This window comes from Hypomesus transpacificus, chromosome 6, assembly GCF_021917145.1.
Source record: "Hypomesus transpacificus isolate Combined female chromosome 6, fHypTra1, whole genome shotgun sequence".
Classification (NCBI taxonomy): Eukaryota; Metazoa; Chordata; class Actinopteri; order Osmeriformes; family Osmeridae; genus Hypomesus; species Hypomesus transpacificus.
Window position 1 is genome coordinate 13,697,981 of NC_061065.1, and position 25,808 is coordinate 13,723,788.

A 25,808-nucleotide genomic window follows, 5' to 3' on the forward strand; every position below is an offset into this window, starting at 1 on the left:
ATTTAATAAACCCAATGTGCAATTGCAATTCCCGGTCAATGTATAGACAAAATGGGCAAAAGACAAGCATCGCATTTGTTCACAAAGCAACCTACCAAAGCCTTTGAGTCCACCTCCAAAGATGATTATAGTTAAAATATGTTTAAAAAAAAAATATATATTACGGCAGGCCACTTTAATCCTCAAGTCCCATTAGTAAGAGCAATCAGAGGAATTAAGACAAAGGGGTGATTTCAGGCATCAAACCTCATTTATTTACACATAATGCAGTTCAATGAAACAGTTAGTGCACATGCAAAATGTCCTATTTAAATATATATATTTGCACCAAGTGCCATAATGTTTACAAATTGTGAAATATTGAAAATAATATTTGAAACAAGTTAAAAAATATAAACTTAAGTATTACTTAACAACACTGACCACAATGAATATTCACTTCAAACTAAGCAGAAACAATTCTGACACCTCAATGCTTATTTCTCAGATAACTCTTTCAAAGTAACACATATTCAGTGTAACACACATAAAAATCACAAGTGAAAAAGTTGCTTCGCAATAAGACTTGAACAGAAACAAAAATCTATCAGGTTTCATACAATTTAAAACCCTTTCTTAAAAACATAGAAGCAACTGCTATTTTCATGACCGACTTCTTTATCATCATTGAAAATACACATTTTTCAAAACTGTGCAAGCAGCATTTTAAACTGTTTATGTACTGTTAAAAACTGTTCATTAACCTACCATCCATACTCTCAGAAACCTACCCTTGTAAAATTAAAAAATCCCACACAGTTGTAGTGGCAACTATTTCAATACAGAGAGTACACATAGTACAAAAAGTGGTATGCATCACATATAGACAGGGAGAAGTATAGTGTATTTTATCGACAAGAGAACTACACCAAAAACGGACATGTCTGCTATTTCCGATATTTAGTTGGAAATTTGATATGTTTGTCCTCAAAAGGTTGAGCCAAAGCACGCAAATGTTGGTGTTGTACCAAGGACTACCTGCTGTACTGTATGCTCCAAGGTGAGGTGATTTATCTCTGCCGACTCGCCCAAGTAATGGAGGTAGAAATGTCGCATGGTGTTACGGTAGTATCCAGCATAGGCAAGAATGACACAGCAAGCCTGCCTCAGCATTTTGCAGTCTTCGCAAAAAGACAGGATGGCTTACAGATTTGAGTTAATGGCACAATGCTGGACTTTCAATCGGCTTGCTTTTGACCGATAAAAGTTTGAGATTGTGGCTTTTTACAGCATGGCTTATTTGCTGGGTCTATGGAAGGATTTGACACCTTGTGACATCATTGCGTACCAATGTACTGCCATGTAAACTTGGGCTATTGGTCTGTAGAAACATTGATATCACTATTAATACCAACCTTGTCATAGGTAAAACAGGTGAGCACCAACGGAACAGCACTCGGTGGAGTTCTTAATTGAACAATTGTCGCAGCAGGGATATGGACTGTCAGTAAACCTACCCTCAAAAATCCTTGTTTTTCTGGATTAAATTTTGGCAGACATACATCAAATAAAAGATTGTCGCAGGAACAAAGGCAGAGGACACATCTGGTTAAGAGTGGGGTTTTCAGGGTTTAGGTTTATGGAAAAATTATGGTTAAGATGCTAATAGTTCCCTGATAAGTGTTTATACCTTTAAAAACGAAACCCCATCTTTATGCTTCATGATCAATGTGTTGATTCAATTAAAGAAAATAAATGTTGGACTGAATCCCTAACAAAGGCAGCTTTCTGCCTCAATAAGGGTTTATGTCAAGATTATGTTTATCAAAAGACTACAAGGAGACTTAACACTGAATTAGCATCATAGCATGGGTCCTTAGTTTTTTTAAGGATATAAGTTTAAAAACTTTAAGCCATCAGGTCAAAACCATGCAATCCTATTTGATTAATGAATGATTTGAAAAGGAGGGAGAGAGACTCCAAGGAGAACTCGGTGCTCATTGGATAACATTTACATATGCAATAGTCCTAAAAGAATGCAGAGATTTGGTCTCATCTACAGTTTGAGTAGGAAAACTTCAGATTAATAGTTTCTTTCTGGACCACGGCATTGTAATAGTTTAATATCTATAGCCAAAATGACAAAAGCTAATTAAATACAGGATTATGAAATGTTGACAATATTGTGGTGTATGCCTGGCATGAGATGTTTCAGGCTCCAAATACACAGAGAATATATATTTAATCAAACTTTGCTCAAGTAGTGAAACCCCATCTGCGTCCTGTCATGTATTATTTATAGATCTCTGAGGAATAGAGGTGACCAATTATAACATTTATGTCGGGCGGGCTATTTATCAATACAGATTATTCGATCCAAAGGTTATTAAAGCTTTGCATATTAGTTAATAAATTCACTTACGATAGTTTGCAACACACTTGTTTGTGGTTAATGAAACAGTCCGGTTAATACATTGTCTAATAGTAATTATAAGCAATAAGCTAAAAATAGGAGTGTTCAGTGATGCATTCTGTTTGTTGCAACCTGCCTTTTTCATCATGTTTTGGTCATTAAGAAATTATATTGTCATGACATACAGTACACAGAAAAGAGATGAACTCGCATAAATGGTCAGTCAGTAATGTTGTATTGTGAATTTTAAGATATGTGGGATTAATTCCTGAATTACACCTAATCAAGGAGGAAAAAACGTTTGGACCTGAGATGTTATCAAGTGCTTTTGTGAACTTCCTCTGCCCCAAACTATCGAACACTTATTCCAATACCTATTATAGATGGGTTATTTTGTTAGTTTAAGCCATTATACAGTGTACAGATCATTTAACAAAAAATCTATATATATGTATCGCAATTATGTATTTTATTACATTGATTTCAAATGTAATGCTTGATAAAAAAAAAAAAGGACCTTTAGGCCTTGTATTGGCCTACTTCTGAATGCAGCATACTCAAAATAATAAATATGTGCATACATAGATAGATTATGGCTCTTCTATCCAGGCTCAATGAAAAGTTTCGGGAGGACTTAATTGAGCTTGACATCATGGAGCATAAGCAAGCATTTATCTCCATTTACTCTTAATATAGCATTAATAGCCAAAGGAAAGGCTTTACTTGATGGGGGGAAAATAAATCTCAACATGTCGCAGTTTAAGAGCTATGCCCATCCTAACCAGGGAGACAGTGCTGGTATCAACAAAACTCTACACCTTTATCCGGCTCAAGTGGGGAAAAAAACGAGAAGGGAATTCTCAACCAGCACTAGGGGCTCTGTGTGCTGTTTCAGGAAGCTAGGCCACGTGGATTCAGAAATTCCCCAGATATTACACAAGCAAGGTTTTTAGTTTCCCAAAACAAATTCACTTCTTCTTGTTCTGCCAACCTATAGGGGCTTGCCTTCTTCATAAGGAGAGGGAAGGAGATGTTTTAAGACATGATATGAAGCAGGGGTTGTGACCTTGTCACAGTGCCTTCTCTCACTTTTAATGGTTCAGTTACAACAAACAGCTCCAGCACTTCCAAAATCTGGTCGTCAGGAATATCAGTAATAATAGCCATGTCACAATCAATGCCCTTTGGCATGTTGACTCACACAGTAAATACCCCGCCACAAACAAAATATTACACATATCTGTTGGGTAGTTCTTCAGTTACACAGCCATTCAAATATTCAGCATTCTGCAGAATTCTGTTTGGCACAGGAGCCCGTATGTGCAATTTCTCAGAATTCCTACGAGTGCTGACACCTTCGGTTGTAAATCTAGGTTGTCAATCTACATTTCACCTTAATCATCGGAATAATTGTCGGATGTGATATTAGAAATCGGGACATTCCAGGAGCCTTGAGATGCAGATTCAAACTGTAGAGTCTGGATTGACTTCATATAAAGATCATAAACTACTTGAGGATGCAGTGAAATATCTGTTTTGGAAATCTTCCAAAGTAGCATTGACTAAAGTTCCTGACACATTGTGATCCCCATTGTGAATCCTCCTGGGTCATGTAGAGATGTATTGCGCTACAAGGGACGAGGTAGGTGATATTCCTGCAGAAGGGTGTAACCTCTGGTTCTACCAACAACTGTTCTTGGGGCATTAAAACATGATCAAACCAGTGAGGTGGCCGCCGAGTTATGCTAGGTATTGCTGCAAGGCTGTGGATCATAGAGGAAGTGGCCGAGACATGTTTAACTGACCTGAACTCATCATTGGCAATCATTAAGTAAGCCCTGCTTTGACGAAGCAACGTTTTTGCATTCCTGGATCATGGACTATTTCATGGCAGACAAATGGAGCCAAATCAAGCTGTTATTAAGTAGCCATCTTTGTGAGATCGTACCCATTGGGAGAGTGACTTAATTGTAAGAAGGGAATCCGTTTTTTTTTTAGAGTTTTTTTTATAAAATTAAGAATTGTAAAATAAGTTCTGCTGTTCATCAGCATATGGCAAATGTATAGAGGAAAGTAGTTACTATAAGACCACACATAAAAGAGGAGGAATGGGACAAGCCCAAAAAGAACACTGTTGGTAACGCGACAAAATGACCTTTGTCAAGCCAGCAAAGGCAATGAGGGAAGGGAAACTGAGGGAAGATATGGGTCGAAATAGTATTGAATTCATTCATGCAAGAACCTCTGGATTTAGCTTTCCTGGCACAATGGCCACAACGGAATTCATGTAATACACCCCAAAAGACCTAACTCTGCCCAGCCAAGGGACATGGGTAGGCCAAATCAAGCACACCTGAAAAGAATATTGCACGATAATATAATGCTGAATACTATTTCAACCCAGGTCTGGTGGGAGGCTAAGGGTCAGGGGATGTTGCTTATGGGGGGAGGTGAGTGGTCGGACAGTGAAATGTTGGTTAAACGTTGGTGGAGATTTTGTACTTGGGCGACATGTTGTTGTGGAACCAGATGAAGCTAAAGACGACGCCCATGGTCTTGGGGACGCTCTCGTCATACGCAAAAGTCATGGCCTCGTGCAGAGGCACCGTCACCACCTCGATCAGCTCGCCCTCCTGCGGCTCGCCTCCGCCCTCGCCCACGCGGTTGTCGTCCGACACCTCGGCGTAGAACATGGTCTGCTTGGCTCCCGTCACGCCGACGCCCGACCTGCGAATGGGGGGGCACACAGGGGGGGTGGGGGAGGGTCCACGATCAATGACTGCCATTCTGTCACCAAAAAAACCCGCTACGGCCCACTGTTACGGGCCATTGTGATCGAATCGTACTTCTGCATTAGTCAGCTGGCATCATCACTGAAATGCTCCAAATATCATCGAAATGTCGAGTCATTTAAATGCTGAAATCACTTGTTTTATGGCATTCAGAAAGTCAAATACATTTTAAATAGTACATTCATTTAGTGTGTGTGCGTTTGTGTGGTTAGTCTAGCTACCTGTGGATGGTGTTTTGACACAGCCACCACACACTGAGCATGAGGGAGATCTAGGGGGAGTGTGGTGGGGGGGTATTTGTCATGGGGGTCCTCATGGGGGCTATCCACCACAACAGGATCACACGTACATTCCCTTTAGGGGGTACTATTATTTGCTGAAGCAATCTTGGTTAAATTACATCTGTTTAGGTTATTGAGGCTTGGAATAATACAGTGTAGAATTGGATACCTACCCGTTTTCACTGTCAACACAATGAGACGTACCCCATCGCTAAACAGTTTTCTCAAGGAGGTTCAACATAGTCATGGACAGTATAGTACCCTCTCCTTGTTTAGGCATAACTGGGTTCTATTCCAATTACACCCATATTCAGCACATTGCTTGATTTATTTCAAAACGCAAAGACAGACTCTGAATGTGTTCCCAGAAAAACCCCCAGACAGCGTTCTGCCGCCCCTGAGGGGGCCACACATCCGCTGACAGCACAGAGCCCTAATATCAGGGCCTGAGTAATGTGTCCTGGAAACGAACGAGGCCCATAGATGCTTGCATTTTAGCAGAGATACAGGCGTTTCATCACTCGCAATACTTCCACTGGGCTCACCTCTCATAGGGGTCATGTGGGTTAAGATGATCCTTTAATGGGAGCAGCCCACACACAACAACATGGATAGACACATCATCGACTTGGCTGGCGGAGGTGCCGAGTCCATTCGGAAGCATATTTGGAGGAGAATGTCAGTGTCTTGGCTACTGGATGTTGTGATGATTATTGTTATGTGATATTTGTCCACTTTGTTATTCTTCATAACTAGCATATTCTAGATGCACAGCCATCATTAACCCTCTTTGGAGGAAATATATTTCTTGGTTCTTCAGGGAAAAAAAGTCATAATGTGTTGATTATTTCTTTAGTATGCCAGTTTATTGTAAGACACTTTGAATGGATTTCTTTAAATGCAATGTTTCTTCCATTTTTACTAACTTAAAAACAAACGTTTTTCTGTGACCAAAGATAATTTGTTTTGTAATGAATGATGTGTATGGTTATTTATTACATTTCTTGGATACTCTGCAGATCATATACATGCATGCACTCTCCATGCGTTTATCATTTATTACAAACACAGACAAAAAACTTGTGTGGTTTCTGTCATTAATATCAATGTTAAAATGAGGAGGAACATTGACACTATTTCACCGTGTGTGCTTCTGCAAACAAAACAATCGTTGCAGTAAAAACACAAAAGCGAAATAATCAAAACATTCATTACCTGTAGGAATGGAAGAAAATGTGTAAAAGAACACCTTTGCCGATGACCTGTTGCTAAGCTACTGCTGTGCCTGCAACACGCCATCAAGGAAGTCCTTGTGGTTACGAGCAAGCAGGAAAATGCTGACAATTTCCCACGCAAACGATCAATTCCTTGCCCTTCATCATGACCACCAAAATACTATGCACTTCTACTGTACTTCCTACAGTACACGAGCAATTTGTGCATTGCTTTAGATGAAAGTGTCTGCTAAATGAATAACATGTAATGTCAATGTAAATCACGTTAGACTTTCAGAGAGCTGTAAAAGTGGGAGTGCATTATATGAGAGGCTGTTTCTCATTGACGGCACAGATCCTCACCTGAAGGACCCTTGCGCCTGTGTGAACTAAAAAGGCCCTGCCTGCACTAAAATCAACAGGGTATAGCGTTTAGACTCGTCTCAATGTGATTTCAAAAGGAGGGTGTTTCAAAAGGAGGGTGTTTCAAAAGGAGGTGTTTCGAAAGGAGGGTGTTTCAAAAGGAGGTGTTTCGAAAGGAGGTGTTCCAGGGTAAAGGACAGCTGGGGGGGAATGGGGTCCTTTTGGGTCAAAGCATTGTCGATCTTGCACAGCTAGTTTTGGGAGGATTGGACCTGATTTGTAAAGGGTGCACTTAGTCCTGCCACTATGTTTATCCCAGACATCAAGCAGCGGTTGATAGACAGGTGGCGTGAGGTCGGCAGAATACAGTGGGCATGTGAAGACAGAGTGGCAGCTGGGTGTGATGTGTGTGGGTGTGCTACGTGTCTATGCTTGAATATTTGATAGTATTTCCACTAGATTTGGCAGTGTATAAATGTAAATGTTTTAGTGCGGTGTGTGGGTCTGTGTCAGTGGAGGTTTTTCCTCAGATCCACACAGCCCGGCAGGTGTCAGAGGGCTTTGTGACTTGCAGGCCTCTTTCTCTACAGCTTTAGGGCTGATAAGAGGACAATGAAGCACTATTACTCTAGCCTGGGAACCAGACCAATCTGCCACCTCATGGTTTATTTGCTCTGGCAGATGGGTCTGGCCATTCTCCCATTCAAAACAGATTTCCCTCTAACCAGAATCTGGTCAATCAACTATTTATCGGATATGGGGTGGGTTTCAATACGATGGCTTGTGTGCACCTGCTGTTAGTCCTCCAGATTTGAATCTCAGTGTTGGTAAATCTGATGTTCCCATCCGTTTCCTTCCCGGTTTTGTTTGCATACCTATAGGAGGTGATCCTTCTCAGTTTGGTGACTGGCACGTCGTAGCCGCACTCCTCCAGCACTTCCTGCCGGGCGATCTCCTCCAGGGACAGGTTGGGCTTGTCCACCAGCCCCGCGCACAGCTCGTAGGTCACCCCCGCTGAGGCCGGGGGCTGGCCGGGGGTCTCCCCTTCCTGGGCGGCTCCACCCGGGGTGTCGGCCTGCGGCGCGGAGGTGGCCCCCTCGGCGGCGGCCCCCTCCTCGGCCGGCTCTGGGGGCTGGGGCTTGGTCCGCTCCCACTCGCACATGTACACCGCTGGCCATTGTTGGAGGGGATGGGGAAGAGGGGCGCAGGGAATGGGGAGAGGGCAAGGGAGGGAGAGAGCAAGGAAGGGGGGGAGAAGGCGAACGAGAGGAGGGAGAAGTTGTGAGTGACAGATTGAAATGGGGGGGAAGGGACATAGAGTGTGCTCTCAATCCAAGGCGAGAAAAGTTGCGGATCCGTTGGAGGCGCAACAATCACACAATCTGTCACTGGAGATGACTTGGGGTATTAAGAACCCCGTGTCTCTCACTGTTTTCAAAGGCGTTTGCTGCTGCATTTGATATCTAGAAACAGTAATAAAATAAGGTGACGGGCCTGTTAGAAATGAAGCGGACTTTGATTGTGTGCCAGCGAGTGCTTTGAACAAAGCACAATACCTTAGGGTCAGCGCTAGCCCCTTCTGATGCATTGTTTCTTTTGAAGAGAGAGAAGTGCGGGGGGGGGGGGGAAGTCACTTTCAATGGATGGCCTTCTAGCAATTTCTGTACTGCGCACTGCAGTGTCGCACTGTCCCTCGCGACATTGCGGCTAACAAAAGAGGTTAGTCAGAGTTGTGTTGAGGGCACCTGCAGTCTACAACGAGGCAGCATTGTTTCTAAGAGGGAGTCAAATAAACAAGGACCTAATTAACTTTGTATGCCTACTTGTTTTTGCAGATTTGTTTATGCGTACATTGTACAGAATTATGCTGGTGTGTGTGCATGAGATGATTTCGCAATGAAGAATCTCATCAGGCCTCGCGATGGGTTGGTTGGATAACTTCCAACTAACTGGATAAGAGGCATTCCTCGAGACGGCTAATGTCTTCGAAACCCCTAAGGGTAAGAAACAGGAAGAGAGAGTAATTTCTCCTCCTCAGATATGCTTCAGCAAATGCCAGGCAAATCGTTCGCCGCGTGGCAGGGGGCATATTGTTGCAGCGGGCATGCTCGAGTGAAATTCAATGAGATCAAATGCACAGGTGCTGGCAATGAAGTTAGCCGTTTCTCTTGGACAGACCTTGTATTGGGGATAAAGAGTACATTATAGAACTGATCTGGGATATGATTCTCACAGAGCTACCATTCAAGGGGAAAGTACATTTGGAGTGGTAGATCTTTTTAAATATTTGTTCTTTTTACAGATCCCACGTATATGGATTGGCCTCACAAAGCGAATGACGTTACTGAGTGTGGAGAGGGAGCGAGGAGATCTTACCAGGGCGAAACTGCTTGACCAGTACGAAGCAGTGCGAGGTGGTGTTGAAGATCAGCACTGACACACTGGGGAGAGAGAAGGAGAAAGAGGGGGAAAGAGAGAGAGAGTTGTGGGGTAGACATGAATTCATTCATTATTACTCAACGGAAGAGAGAAATAAGGGGTCACTGTCAGACAGTTGCAGCCATATGTCATGGTCACCATTTTTTTGTAAGACACAATCATTCACAATAGGGTAAAGATTCCCTTTGCAATAATGTCACAAGCCTCAAAACAGGTGGGTCAATGAGAACAGGGTCACTCAAAAGCCCATTGAGCAGGACTAGCTACCAGACTGTCTACCCCTTGAGTATTTGATGGTATTTCAACTATTGGGTTCAGTATCGTATCGGTAAATGTTTCAGTACATGAGAGTGTGGGCGCGCACGTGTGTGAGAAAGGGAGGGATTGCTATATGTTGACGGTTTGCCACTGTGTGATTGCTTTGTTGCCGGTGGAGACGTCTGTGTTGGGAAAGCGGATGTGTCTGTAGGCAGGAAGCCCGGCCCAGTCTTTCCCATGGCAAGAGAGAGACCAGCAGGAGATTCCAGTCAAGCCCGGTCCACTCCGACAGCACACAGGCACCACAGGCGACTCGTATGAATCATCAATATTGACACGTGCATGAACATACTGCGTGCACTTGGTGATGACGCAGTCTTGTCTTGCAAGGTAAAACAATGACACACACACAAACAACCTCATCTTTTATCTTCAGACATCATTACTCCTTGGTGGCATTTCAGCCCCTGATTAAAAAGTCCCCGTTCCATTTCAGGGCATTTATCTGGGATTGGCCATCTATGGAAACCCCCCCGCCAGTTATCAACACTCCATCCCTTCTCCACACCTCCCTTCCTTATTTGTCAGGAAGAGGAAGTCGGTTATACCCTCATCGTGTTGATTTGTAGCGTATAGCAACCCAAAAAATAAGAATTTAGCAAAGTCACTTGCTACGCTGATGGTCTTCCAGCGCATTCGGCAACCTTCTTGCACATTCCCATAGCTTTTGCTGTTGTGCGGCTGGACTACTCAAATAAAAGCACGAATGTCTTTGAAATGGGTGGCGGGTTCACATGACAATCTGGTCTCAATGTGGTTCAGTGACAATTGAAAGCGATGGAAAACTGTATTGACCATTACACAGTCCATGTCCGATACTGACTTTTGAAACATACACTGTTTGAATTTGTTTTTATCACCAAACATGATTTGGGACTACACTCTGTAGAATTGATGATGAGAAAAGAATTAGCCTAGGTACACCTAAACATTATCCAAGCCCAGAATCTTCCACAAACTCAAACAGTGAAAGACATAGTACTGTGAAGAGGAGACTGATTATCTAGTGCCAGACCAGTTTGACCAGTGCAGGCACAGCCCAGACCAGTGCAGGGTCCAAGTGGGACAAAGCAGCCTGTGGCCTGGAAGCGTCTCCCTTGAGGCAGGCCCGGGCTTGTACCGTTGTTCCATACCAATTCCCTCACTTCCCTCTCAAAAAAAAAAAAAAAAAACATCCCCAAAAACCTAGCGCTAATGGTTAAACCGAAGAGCGGCTAAACGGGCGCTCTGGACGTTTCACGCGCCGTTAAGCTTGAAGACCTCTCTCCACGGGGCTTCCGGTCATCCAGCAGGGGATGGATGCAGCTACAGCCTGCGTGCCAGCACCAGTTTTCCACAGTAGGTGCAATGAATGGAGCTTGTTAAGTACGTTTCATACTTTTGGTGATACAAGGATAGGATAAGCGGTATGTTACTTGTTTGATTTATGAGGAGGAATTTGTTTTACCTATGTTGAGATGTGATTAAAGAAATCCAAACAGCCAGCCAGATTGATAAGTGATTAGACCTACTTCCTGAGTAAAGGCTATGTCACCAGAAAAAGCACCCTTGACATGGACGTATCCATATTGATATCTGATTCAATCAATACAGCCTGCTGTATACACTATGTGCGGAAGAAAAACCCTTGTGAACACAATGAGATGCGGCTTGACTGTTTGTCTATAGCAGCGGGACCAAAGTACATTCTCCACAATGCTGCACTACCTCTGCTCCCCCCAGTTACCCTCCCAACCGACACCTACTACTCTCAGTGGCCCTCTCCTCCTCTCCTTCCCAGAGACCCATGGTGAGAGAGAGGACAGAGCGTCACAAAGGGGGACCGCAGCAGGACTGCCCTGGTACCACTAATGACCTTAACAGATGCTGCTTTTAATAGCTTTACCTTTCAACCCCCCCCCCCCCCCCCCCCCCCCCCCCCCCCCCAACCCATTTAAAACACACACACACGCGCACACACAAACACTCACAGCAATAAACACATGCTCTTTCGCCAGCACTCCATTAAACACATGCGCTAACATAACACTGCCACTGTAGAGCCTGTAAATGCAGGGTCACGCGCATTTCAGTTGGCACATTTGTGCAATGCAAACTTGCTGGACTCGATACTTACAAGGCCTCATGTTTATGATAAGAGGTATGCATGCACCAATGAAAAGGGTACAGCTGTAGACTATACAATTTAACAATTGTGATAGTTTAGGCCTAAAATGTTTGTCATGATTAAGTCCATTGTACAGCCAATTGAAGGGCTGCATGCCAGAGCAATCGTTCTTAGAACCAGAATGTGTCTCTATGGCTGGCAGATACAAACCATGTGATTAAATAGTGCTTATCTTTTCCATTCATTCCAGAAAAAGGCAAGTTGCTGGGTGTACTGTACACATATACCATATGGGATGGGGAGGCCGTCACATTATTAACATTAGACCACTTCAAGCAAATGCTCGTTGAGGCATATTCTAATAGTTTATGAGTGCAGTGATATATCCCTATTACATGCACCGGTATATTCTTGTTACATAATACCAAGGGAGGCAATATTATACAAGATTACATGTATGAAACAAATGATGTGCACCTCCATTTGACCATCCGACTATTCTCCATTCCCTAGACGACAGCTCAAACTCTTATTTTCAAACAAAGAGGATCTTTGAAAGCTGCACCCGAGATCTTCAAACTTGATATAACATCCCTAATTGCAAGGCACTTTGAGTAAGAATCCCATACACTGTTCCCCATAAAAATGTTCCGCTGAGGGCTACATGTGTACACACGCCCTTTAACAAAAGCATCATTATGGGAACCAAGTCCTTAAGATGAAGCTAAACCTTGAATTCTAATTAAGACGCAAAGTTCCTCGTATCATCTGTGGTACAAAACGTCTCGAGAGTCACTTGGAGGAAACTTGGGAGTTCGAATGGTCTCAAATGGATGATTTGAGGTTTCCTTGAGAGTTTGTTTTGGCAGGGAGGACTTGTTTTTTTTCTTTTTCTTTTCTTTGTCACACCATCCTTTCCCAGTCAAATAAATTACCTATATTAGCGGTTGAGGAAGGAGGAAAAGAGGTTTCAAATGACCCAAAACGTACCCAAGGGCACAATGTTACCACTCCCTTAACGACAGGTAGGAAGTAAACGATGAGCTTTTACACAAAGGTGTAATATTTCTCTTACACCGTCCCCGTGTGCTGCCAATCATCCACTAATTCAACCTATAAATAAATACATACATTTAATCATAGGACACAACAAAGTCGGCTGCATACGATAAATAAAGCAGTCACAACAAACAAAGTTTTCCTGAGTTCTTCTGACCATTTTTGGTGGATATCTTCAAAAAGGGAGAGAGTATTTGATAGCAGCCAGGCCGAAAAACCTGACATCATCATTTTGCTGAACTCATGTAACTGCCGCACATTTAAAGTAATTGCTTCCAATATTTTGGTTCCTACCTATAATGGGAGTTCCTAGAGGCAGAACTCATTAGTAGCGATCTTTTTCGCACGCAATTAAAAGGGCACAAAACCTGCAAGCGTAGCTCTAAAAGTGTCATGGCAAGAGCTCTCAAGTTAGGTGGATTAATCAAATTACAAGAAGAATATAATAAGAAGATATAGATTGAGTATTGAAATTAGCCCCTCTTAAGTGGAAGGCAGCCTACGAGGTATGTTTCTTTGAATGTGTTTTGTGATGTATTTAAGTGCATAGCTTGTATTGGCTAGCGTGTAGCTTCTTATTTCTGTGTCTTTTGTTTTTCTCTGTGTACGCCCAGTTCTCACGGGTTGATCCTATCGTGAAGTAAAAATAAAACCCCAAATTAAAACCCCAAAATAAACCAAGACCTCGTGCTTAACTCTGGAGGGAGCTACATTCTATTCATACTGGGTGATGAGGTCAGTTGTGACCATTTCACACATAAGATGGGATGGTTCAAGTTGATATTAACAGAATGTATTTGAGTTCTTACCTGTCATGGGTCCGCATGAAGTCCCATGATTTCTTTGTCCCGTTCTGTCAAAGAAAATGAAACACAAACAAATCTTAGATGAGTAAAATGTATTTATTTTATATTGGGGCTGGCTACAAGTTAGTAAGAACCGGATTTTGGTGTGACCCATTAAGTACAAAGACATTTTACTTCAGGAAAGCTAACCTAATAATACAATTCAAAACATCCAAGATTGCAAAGTACTTGAGTCCCAGATGGATCAGAATTGAGCAGATCTTTTCCTCAAGTCATTACCATGTCAGGTTTGTATTGCTCTACAATTCATGGTATACTGCTTGAAGGTTAAATGCTAAATCATCTCCAAGTCGACATTCAAAGTAAAGTGAACCTTTCTCTGTCACATCCACAAGATTTTACAAGACGTAAAAGACCCTTACCCCCGCACTTTACCCCAGGGCTACTGTGCACTACTCACACATGATGAACTGATGGTGAGAGGAGATGCTTTAGTAATAATTTATGCCTTTTGTGCTAATTTAGATCAGGATGACACTGTGGCACAGGGTGGGCCCACAGAATTACTGTAGATTTCTGATCACTATCACTTCACCTGCCATTAGTAAATCAATCAGAATTATTATTTGTAATCTGGTACAATTTACAGAAGATTTGACTATTTGTTTAAATCCAAGTATAGTATGGAGTATAGTATAGTATGGATGGCGTACGCACAAGCTGACAAGTTTAGTAAATCACATTTTGCATGAGTTCACCGGTCAAGCAGGTTTGAAAAAAAATAATCCACAAGGATTAATCCAGATTTACCAAACATAACAATTGTTCCAACTATACTAAATCCGTGTGATTTAGCTTTTCAGTTTTAAATGATTGAAATCATAAATGCCGCAGTTCATGCTATCAACTGTTTACCTAACATCTATTTCACAGTGCTGCTTAGTACTATGGGTCAGATGCAAATTAAGTACTTTTTACACCATAAATGAAATAATCTTTTCATTAAAATGTTACTATAAGTAAAGGTTCCCTAATTTACCATAATTTTACGCAACTAACATCTATTTTAGATTGTTGTGTAGTAAGCTTATCCTCAAGCCACCATATAGGTAAAAACATTTAAGAACCATTAACATTGACTGGAAAACATTCCTTTAGAAAACGATCAAGCAAATGGCTTCACTATTCCCCTACATGCATTACAGCTAACTGACAGTGAGGCTAGTTGATTGGAATGGTTTAGTCATTAGGTAATCACAGCACGATGTGCATCAAACTCCCGACAAAGACAAGAGACAGGGATCACCAAGCTGCTCATTGAGCCAAACGACGAAGCCTTCAAATGTCCGAACTGCATCTCCGACTTTAGAGCAAAACAACATTAGCATGACCAGACAGGTCCTGGTCATCCGCATAAAAAGGTTTGATTGGTTAATAAGAAGTGAAGCTAGCATAATGGCCTCTATGCGTCATTAACCCCAAGCCTAGGTGTAAAATTAGAGCACGGAGAGTGAGTTTGCATATAGCCAGAGCAACCAAAGCACGGCCAGCGAGGCCACACGGGTCATGTTTGCTTTCAGGTCATTTGGTCTGCGTCTTTTGGCTCCAAAGTGTGGCGGGAGTTGTGCTCAGTGCCGCCAAGAGGCATGTCAAAGGGTCATCGTAGAGAGCAAACAAATGGCTGAAGACAAACAAAACCGACTGACCGTCAAATAATACACAAACTGGGGGGGGAAAACTTTAAGGTACACTGAAACTGGGCTATGTGGCCTCAGTGACCACATCTGCATCAGCCCTCCCCCCACCTGAAGACATTAGCCAAGCCCAGAAGATTTAATCATGAATCAAAGCAATTTAAAAGTAAAAGACCACAATCAGTGTCTGACAAGTGTGCAGACTGTGCACTTTGAGAAATTTGTGAGTAGTATTCAACTTCCTACTGTAGTTTATTGAAATGTGATGTGAACGAGTCCAATAAAAAATAGGATCAGGTATAGGGGTCGGGGATTTTTTAAATTTGCATTTGAATCGCGATTCACTTACTAAACTGCAAGAAAAACTATTCATTTCAAGGTTTTGATACTGTAGGATTTTTGTCTTCAACACTTTACTGCCTATCACAGACACATAGAAACAACTAACACTAAACAGCAAACTGGAATCAAATGTAAGCATATATTGAATCGAAATTTGATTAAAAATCAAGAATCGATTTTTATCAAATCGTAACCCCAAGAATCGATTTGAATCGAATCGTGAGGTATGAAAAGATTCCCACCCCTAATCAGGTATCTGGGGTATGAGTGGTGGATACAGAACAGAGAAAAGTGACTATGGAAACCCATCAGTAGTCAATGACGACCACTAGCTGTACGGGCACATTTGTTTCATAGAACCAGGGCCACAGATGACACCCTGCACTTTAGTCTGTGAAAAATGGAAGGGAAAAGTGATGAAGGTAACACACTCCCCGCGGGGATGGGGCATGTTGGAAGAGTCTGGCGGCGCGTGGCGTAGACTTGAGGTTTAGAAGTTTGGGTTCTAATTACTGAAACAATAGCTTGCCATGCCAACAATCAGAAAGAGTACCTTACATGACGCTCGCGTTCATTCTTGTCTGGTCAAGTCACCCACACCCCCTCTCTCACTTTTCCATGGAAGCAAGCTCAACAAAACACAACTCAAGTGTTGGTTTGATTCACTTTGCGTGCAAATGCGGGGCTTGGTGGTTATCAGCATAGTTTTGAGTTTTGTTTTGCAAACTGAATGATTCCAAGCTGAATCTAGATTGTTTGTCAAAGCGACGTCAAGCAGTTCACAGGGTGGGAATTGCCAAAGTGTAATATTAAAAGGGGATCAACACATTTCTTTACTACCACAAGCAAGTATTTACAGGTACGATAAGACAAGTAGGCTAGGCCAGTGGGACTTTTATTTGCATTTCATTTTTCATATGGGGTTTTACACAATGTTGCTTCTGGTCTCTGGGATTCCTGGAAGAAAAGTTTAAGGTTTAACCCCTATACCAGATCAATTCAACTCAAAAAGCTAACAATGTAGTCTTTGGGAATCTATCCCCAATTGTCATGAAAAAGTTAACTTTTTACAGTAAGGAAATATTAAAGCAGAACAAAGGAGGTTAGCAAAAAGGAGGTTGAAATCAGGAACTGCCCACCAACCCAACGATTAGACTATCAGCCAAGCCAAGACACAGACAGCACACATTTCAGACAGTACACAAGTACACACTGCAAATAGTGTACAAGTAGTGCACAAGTACAGACTGCAGAGTCTTTTGGAACTGGCCACGTGCCACTCTACTTCCTTCGGACTCTTTCGTCTGTCCTGTCAGCGCTTCTCTGTTGGGGGGCAGCTGGCGATCTTCCAGAGGCGCTATAGAAGGGGTCCTCTGCTGCCGGCCCTAGCTGTCCCCCAGGAGGTGGTGTAAGGTGCTTGGGGCATGGGTGGGAGGAAGGGGGGATTGGGGGTGGGAAGGGGGGGATCAAAGAGCAAGGCATCGGTGACACAATGAGGCTCTTTGAAAGGCCAAATGGAGTCGGATCAAACGTGAAAAAGACTTGTGCTAGCTCCAAGACCAACAGTCTATGGGGTCGCTTGCTCATGCTTATGTCTGGAACATACAGGGAGGGAGCGTGTTTTAGCCATCCAAAGCAAAGCCCTCTTAACAAAAGTGGTGTACTCACAAGGCTAAAAGGCAGACGGAGAACAAAGGCCATCCATGCCAATAACGTTCTGGGAAAATGGGCCATGGCTTCCTGCCCCGGATGTTTGTATGTACTGCAAATGTGAAAATCTCATAGAATCGGATTCATCCGATTCATCTGAAACTTTCCCGGCATATTTGCAAAACGTTATGGTGGGCAAACCTGCATCAGCAACATTCTCCATTCCCTAGTTTCACATACAGAATTTTCAAAACTGGCCAGTGTAAATCAAGACCTCATATTCTGTGGAAGACATTCAGTCTCTATGCCTCCTCCAAATGGGACTCCAATAAGTACCATTTGGACATACTCACTGTTACTCCTCCTTCTCTGGTACCATGTTCTCACAAATGGTTGGAGAGCCCCCCCCTCGCCCCCAACCAAATCTGTCATTAGTGGAGGCTACTTGGTGTGGGCAGAGTGGATATCCCCCCAGAAGACCCCCTTGAGAATCACTCACGACATGGATTAAGATCGAGATTACAGGGAGAGAAAAGAGGAAGCTCGCGGGACCTTTGAAATGAACGTGGTCCCTCCGGCTTTGGGGCGCAATGAAGAGAGCCTCTCGTGAAGTAGGCTACTGAAGGATGTGTGTATTGCTGGTGTGGTGAATTGGGGGGGGGGGGGTCTTGTTCGTCTTGTCCCCCCCCCCACCCCGCCCCTTCTTCTAACACAGCAACCCCGGCAGCTGCTGAAAAATTAAATTGGCCGTCATGCTGCTGTTGTACAATGGCGGCCTTTTAATTCCCGCCATGTGCTGTTCAATTTCCCAGAGATTAAAGTCTCCCTTCTCACCGGCATCCTTGCGAGCAACAGAGGGTGCATCACGTGCCGAACGCCCCTCACACCATTCATGCGTTGGCTAAGCTATTCATATTAGCGAGTGTGTGTGTGTGTGGGGGGGAGATCTTGTCTTGTTTTGTCGTTGTGTGAAAGTGTGTCCAGGACAAAGTTGGAAAACTAGTGAAAAACACCAGACAGGATGTGCGGTACACCTCTAAATGACCTGTCTTCCTGTTGTGCGCCAGTTCTTTGTTTTCTGAAAAGGGTCCAAGGTTTTACAGGTAAGTAGTAGCGTCACACTTTTTTTCTCACAATCTAGGAAGGGAAACATGACTGGACGGACAAACGGCATAATGCCTGCAAGTTCCTCCCTACATTTCTGATTTAATACAACTTCATACCCCCACTCGTAATTTGAGGTAATTAAGTCAGAAGCTTTTAGTGGTTCCCTGTACCCATTTTTAAACTAGAAGGGATCGATCATTCCGAGCAGTTGCCCCTAGGTTGTGGAATGCCTTGCCTCCCTTTATACGGTGTGCAACTTCTGTTGAAGCTTTTAAAAAGCAACCCAAGAGTGCTATTCAAGCAGGCTTTTAGTTAGTCTAGGTTTTTTTTTACGGTTGTCTGTCATGTTTTTCTATTTAAAATGTTCCTGTATTCTTTAGTTGTGTTATATTGCATTTTGTTGTGAAGCACTTTGCTATTTTTATCTGCGAGAGGTGCTGTACAAATAAACTTTACTTACAGACTTACTAAGCATAATTGTTGTTTTTTTAAGGACCTGATAAGACCGTCTCAAACCCAAGGGGCTCAGGGATCACCACAGCGATCCTGACACAAGAACCGGGGCCCAGAGATTACCATCGACCAACAATGAGCTCAGTCCACTGTGTGATCTGCCATCCCGAGACTGACGAGTCGGCCTTCCAGCAGTCGTCGCTGATCTGTGTGGCGCGTGCTGTGAGTCTTACACACACAGACACGCCCTGAGCCGGGGGTTCATTCACTTCCCCATTCAAGCGCTTTCATTGCTGCTCTCCACCGCCGTCTGACACCCCTCGCCATTGGTCGGCATGGTGACGATGAAGCTACACGACCAGAGGTAGCCTATGGTTGAATCCTGATCCTAATCTTGCCACCAGCCATTTCAAGAGGCACGGACAAAGAATCCATGTCACCGCGGTAATTGGGCGAGCAATTCACCTAGGCATAGTATTACCTCGCTGGGTCACTGAATGCAAACAATTAAACAGATTGTTTTCAATGGCTGGTGAAAGCTCCCAAGTATGCATGGCGGCAGTCTGAAATAGGTCACCTGCTCTGTGGCGGGAAGTTCAGGAGCCACGAACCGTCATTGAGGAGAGAGTTCTGACCCGGTCCTTGGCGGTGAGTTGTGAATCCTCGGGTGTTTTGGGGATAACGAGAGAGAACATTTGAGAACATTGGAGTCAGATGGCTGAGCGGTGAGGGAGTTGGGCTAGTAATCAGAAGGTTACCGGATCGATTCCCCGCCGGGTCAAATGATGTTGTGTCCTTGGGCAAGGCACTTCACCCTACTTGCCTCGGGGGGAATGTCCCTGTACTTACTGTAAGTCGCTCTGTATAAGAGCGTCTGCTAAATGACTAAATGTAAATGTAAATGTAACATTTCCAGGTGCGCGGGAGACAGATAGACATTACACCCATCGGATTCTGCCCCCAACGAAATGGATTCTGTGTTTCTTTGAATGAGTGCAATGGTTAGGGTCAGGGAAGCTGGGGCCAAGACACAGCTTGGAAAGTCTTTGTGGCGTTTCTGTCCCCCTACCCCCCCCACCTTTCCTTCCCCAACACCCTCTACACACACTGCAGAAGACGGAGAGGATGAAAGGGATGAGAAACAAGAGGGGAGTCTTCAGTGGTCTCTCCTTTGTCTTCCATCCGTCCCCCTCCCCCCCTCACTCCCCCTGACCCAACACACACACACACCACCCATCTTGCACCCCCTTCAAGCCGATCCCCGCGGCACCTCTCTTCTCAGGTATAGCGGTCAAAACAGCCCCACCATATCCCCTTTACTGTGGTAGCCTCAGGGTTGAGCTGCACCGCGAGGCCGCCTCTGATCTCCTCCAGGGACCGCAGTCTCGGCATCCCAGCTCTTCACCACCAACTAGCCTACAGCCCCTCCAGGGTCACATTGAATTACCCACTCCGCAGGGGTGGGCTCAATTGAACAGCTGCTTGATGAGATGAAAACCTACTTTTTTCTCACGTTTTCTTGACTTTAGAACAATATGATACGTTTGAGCATTTTTAACGCTGGATTCGGCTCGAAGCACGGGGAAGCGAGCTGACGAACATTGTCAGGGAAAAAAGGATGTGGGCTAGGACTAGGTTGAAGGCTAGGACTAGGATGTGGGCTAGGACTAGGTTGTGTGTTTCAGAAACGTTGACACAGGACAGCAGAGGTGAAAAGCAAAATGAGGGAAACTGTATTTTTTGTGTTTGAGGCCATGTACATGATTTATGACGTATTTTCTATGGTTTTGGCACCATTGTCCAGTACAACAATCACATCTCGCAGGAAAGTGATCCACAGGACGTGAAACAATGTTCCCAAACGGTGGTTCTAGAAAAAAAGAAAAAGTGTCCTTTGACAGAACTACGGCTCCACAGGGCTGTTCCAGGCGGAGGAGGGATCCGCCTAGAAAGGATGTGTGTTTACAATGTGTTCAAGGTAGTAAATGTATGCGTTTCTGAAGGCAAGCCTTCATGAAACAGGCTTCTGAGAGTGCATAAGTGTGTTCCCCCCCCCCACTGACAGACAGAGCTGGGAAACAAACGATGTGTTCCTACACCGCCTCTCCCGTCCTGCGTGCATACAGAGGAGGACGCGGTCGCATGCACGCGTGTCACATCAGGGTGTGAGTGACAAGTCATCTAGGCAACGTCTCACACTGGGAAAGTGTGGGGAGGTGTATTTTTGGCGCACTTGTGCGAAAGAAGGCTGCTCCTTGGCTGGTTGAACCTGCCTGAGGTCAAAATGCACATTTTAAAGAACAGACTGGTGGGAGAGCAGTAAAAAAAAACACAAAAAAAAGTGTGAAATGGATAATTGCCTGGAGATTTGTACCTTCTGATGAACGACAAAACACACATAATGAATGGACTTCCATTTCTCAGCACTTTCTATGCCACATAAAGCACTAACATGGTATAACAACCACCTAAATAACAGGCAACACAACAGCATTCAACACTTCTAAAAGCCTTCAGCTGATAAGGCCCCCAAGGAGCGTCACATAAGTGGCGAGCGCGAGCACATCAGGGTCAGAGGTCACTGCCATCCCCGCTGACCACCTGTCCGTAAGAGGACCTCCTTGGACCAACTTAACAAGGCTCACTTTCTGTGGCAGGCTACTGAGAGCTTTGGTCAATAGGCCGGACAACAGGACTAGAGACGAGGCTCTCCACTACACCGCAACCCCCCTTCCTCTTCACCCCCTACCCTCATTGTTTTAACTGCGAGGGGAGAGAAAGAATAGGAGGGCGGTGGGGGGTGGGGGGGGGGGGGGAGGGCTCAGTGTTCATGGGAAGCGCTCACAGGCAGGCTGCTCGCACCTTTATGTTGCTCATCAGAGCCTTGGACCATTCACCGTTGCCTCCTGGCCCCTTCCGCCCGCCACATCTGCCTCCCTACGGCCAAAGAAATCCCATTTCCTTGGGAGTCCTTTACAGCTTGCTCGGTGGGGCCTGGTTGCAGGAGGGTGGGAGTGGGCCGGGGGGGGGGGGGGGGGGGGGGGGGGGGGGGCTTTTTCCCATGGCCTCCTAACCCCGGCGCATACCTTGTCTGCCCCCTCCGAAATCTGTCTTCATCTGCTCTTCCCTTACACCCCATGCAAAGTGTACTGCCTTTGTCCACAAGCCCTATACACACGTTCTTGTCAATGTGCGAAACACATACTCACACTCCCTAACTATCGGAGCTCTTGGCCCATTTCTTTAACTACCAGGTTCTCCTAATTCATTCATTAGTTAAGATGTCCAAAAAGACACACCTATGCTTAGTGCCATGGACCTGCCTCCAAATGTGTGTTTGAAATAGAGCATGTGTCTAGTCTCAGAATGGCAGTCTGTGTTTCTATTTCAGTCAACTCTGCAACTGGCATAACGTTCAGGAAGAATATAGCCTACATTTAGCCAAGGAAGACTTCAAGACTTCTACTGTCAAGCTGTTGAGGCGTTTTCTCTTTGTCAAGCATCATATTGCTTAACATTCACAATTAATATCCCAAAGAGAAACTCCTTGACAGTGGAAATTATAGGTCTCGTTCAAATAATGGGGCGTCATTTCATAACATGCGTTTCACTTAAACACTTTGTTCAACAACGAAAGCAGAGAAGAAATAATGGGGCTGACAAAAGCATAGATTCTAGACTATTCTATGCTCAAACGTGGTGAATTTATAAGACATGGGGATGAGGAGACTTCTTTATTGAGTAACATAACCAACCATTACGATGAGAGAAACAAAAGTGGAGAACCTGATATCACTCATCAGAATTTAATGTTTAAATATTCAGAACATTGAACTTAACAGTTTTCATGACATGTGAATCAATGTCTTGATACATTTAACCATTTATAGGCCTACAATAAAGTTTATCTCAGAGCTTTCTGACGAAATGAGGCTACATTTTCAAGGACTTTTTGCACAATAGCAGACACATCAGCCGAGGGAAATTGCAAACTTGAAGCAAATTAGGCTGCATGTGTCCTGACCCCCCAACCACCAGAAATAGCCGAGCAGTCACCGGACGTGGGCCTATGACAGGGACATTCAAGTCATCTTAGATCCCAGCATCTGCTCAACTTGGCAATGTTTTCCTCACTGCGACACATTTGGGAAATCCTGAAACGCTACATCTTTTCACACAAGTTCATCTCTATGGGGAACGGGGGTGGGTTGCAAAAAAAAAAAAAAAAAGAGTCATCCCGAACCTCGTTCCGCATTTGGGCATGAGGAAAAGAAGTTTCTGGCTCCCTAACAAATAGAGGGAAATGGAGAACATGAGAATAGGTATATGGTGGGCTACAGGTGTCAGTGTGTGTGTGCATGTCTGTGTGTGTGTGTGTGTGTGTGCAGCGGGGGCTTCTCACATGCAGTGCCAATAGGGACAAGAGTGGGTGGTAGTGCGTTGTGACTCAGTTCTGCGGAGCAGCTTCTGCTACCGAAAAGACTTCTCAAGCAGGGATTTAAAAAAAAAAAAAATCACTGGGGACCCATAAGCCTCCATGCCATCACAAGGGGCATGACCGTATCCGCTGTGCCGCACTACAAGCGCTGCTCCGCGAGTGGCCGTGTGTCTACACGGGTTGGATCACACAAGCCCCATGTGGGACTCGGAGCAAGTTTGGTTTGGCTCCAAAGACTAGAACTCGACCATTCACTCGCTTTAGTCTGTCGCGAGGCAGATATGTGAAGCTGCTTGCCTGGATGGGATGGGTGCCTTCTGCCCCTCATGGCGGCAGCAGAATGTGTGACAACACCGCACAGACAACACTGCAGTGCTCACGCAGCAAGGACGGGGGGGGGGACAGGGGGGACAGGGGGGGTCACACAGAACATTAGCACAGGCAGAGAGGAGCAAACCTAGCCTACAAGGACGTATTTTCTTCATTTCCACAACAGATGCTTCTGTAACAACAGAGCTATTGTGTTCCTTTTTTCCACAAAAAGAAATGAGCCCCATTGCCACTTGTGATGCTTTTTCACAGTTTTGATGAATAATTCAGACCACCAAATGTGGCTCTCTCCTCTCTTTTGTCCTTGTAGTCCCGTACAAACAGTGAGCTGTCCCTGCTCTATGCTTGACAATGACTATAAGTTAATAAAGCACAAATAAATAATTTGTATGCAACACAAACCATTTCACCTCCAAAGGAATAGCCTGACTAGACTACTACTCTGCAATGTCATTAATGTATAAAGACTGAGTGATAATTCTATGATGGATGATAAATCCTATTAAGTTTTAGAGCCAAACAGTGGACATATACAAGTGAAACACGATGACCCCGACATGTAGAAACAAACAACATGCTGAAAGAACAACAAGATAACGCAACATGCAGGAGTCGTCACCCGTGTTAGACAGTGGTTGCTGGCACATGACCGAGCGAGCACACAAACCAACTTAGCTCAAATGTTGGTTCCTCTGGTGTATTAGGTGTGAGAGCCAATAGGCACTGATCAAGTAGGCTACGTCAGAACTTCATGAGGAAGAACTATTGTCACAGCAAGCATTTTAAGTATATGCTCTCTATCCATAGCACAGAGTAGCCTGCCCTTGGCCATGTTCACAGGAGGAAAAAAGGAAACTCTTGCATAGAAACCTCAAAAGAAACTCAAGAGTAAAGATGGTGAGAGGCGTTGTTCATGGTTGACCTTGGTATTTTCAATAGTAACAGTAAAATGTTTGTCTTCTTGTAACAACCAGTTTCCCTTTGAAACCATAGTCTGACAACCTTGTAGAAGGTACCTTGCCAAACTGATCAAAAGCATATGGCTATGAGGCATTATTCTCCAAGACTATGGAGCCAATTTATATAGGACGTTAAATGAAATCAACCAGTATTTTAAGAGGAGCAAACACCGGACGCCCACACTATGTGTTAGTCTATCATTAGCAGAGGTTCTTTACTATAAGTCGACAACTGAGTCATCTGATTAGCATGCGAGCAGAGAACACAGTTCCGGCATGAGTACCAATAAAACGCATCGGCTGTACACTGCTAGCGTCGGCAAACTCCTATGCTTGTTTAGCTAGCCTGTCTGTTTTACACACCCCTGGGCCTGACATCACATGGCCTTAGAGCTGACAGTGACAGGAAGTCAACCACCATCCAACTTAGGATATTATTAACGTCAGGCTGTCAATTTAGATCTCGCCACAAAATGACCAGCTAAGGGGTGCCTTGTACCTTTCTAGCATAATGCAAAGCATGTGGTCCTTGAGTTAAGGCAACCTAGCTTAACAGTTCAGTAAGATAGCTAGCTAGCTTGTTTGACAGCTTGCTAGCTATTCGTATATGCTCTCGACAGAAGATTGAATTAGAAAGGAAGATAGATAGCTAGCAACATCATTTGCTAAGTAATGACGGAAATAGCTACCATCGACTACTATGCACGGTGCACAGACTAAGTCGAACTAACGCCACTTCAATACAGACAGTGTCGTTTTGTGTAGATTAAGACTTTAAGGTCGCATAATGATGGCTAGCTAGCTATGGTAAATTAATGGGGGGTTGGGCTAGCATTGGGTAGCCAGCTAGCTGTATAGGAATGAATGGTGATGTGTCCGCAGTCCAGAACGTTAAAGCGAGTAAGCACTCACCTGATTATAATGCACCCTGAATGGTTTCAGATAATTGGAGTTGGTGCATGGCCCAACCTCAATATTGTTTATCTGCTCCATCTTTCGGACTGCAAAGAAAGTGCCCACCGGTGTCACCGTCCAGTACAGATCGCACAACCGCAGGTCGTTGT

The 25,808-nt window shown here is 44.1% G+C and overlaps 1 protein-coding gene across 1 annotated transcript; it reads right to left on the reverse strand.

The window, feature by feature from the left end:
• Window positions 1-228: 228 nt before the first annotated feature.
• nudt14 (nudix (nucleoside diphosphate linked moiety X)-type motif 14) lies at window positions 229-25,808 on the reverse strand. Its single transcript, XM_047021661.1, has 5 exons — window positions 25,657-25,808; window positions 13,775-13,818; window positions 9,419-9,483; window positions 7,918-8,212; window positions 229-5,119 (listed from the first exon to the last, which is right to left on the reverse strand). The coding sequence occupies exons 1-5, from the start codon at window positions 25,735-25,737 to the stop codon at window positions 4,870-4,872; spliced, it is 735 nt and encodes a 244-aa protein (XP_046877617.1). The 5' UTR covers window positions 25,738-25,808; the 3' UTR covers window positions 229-4,869.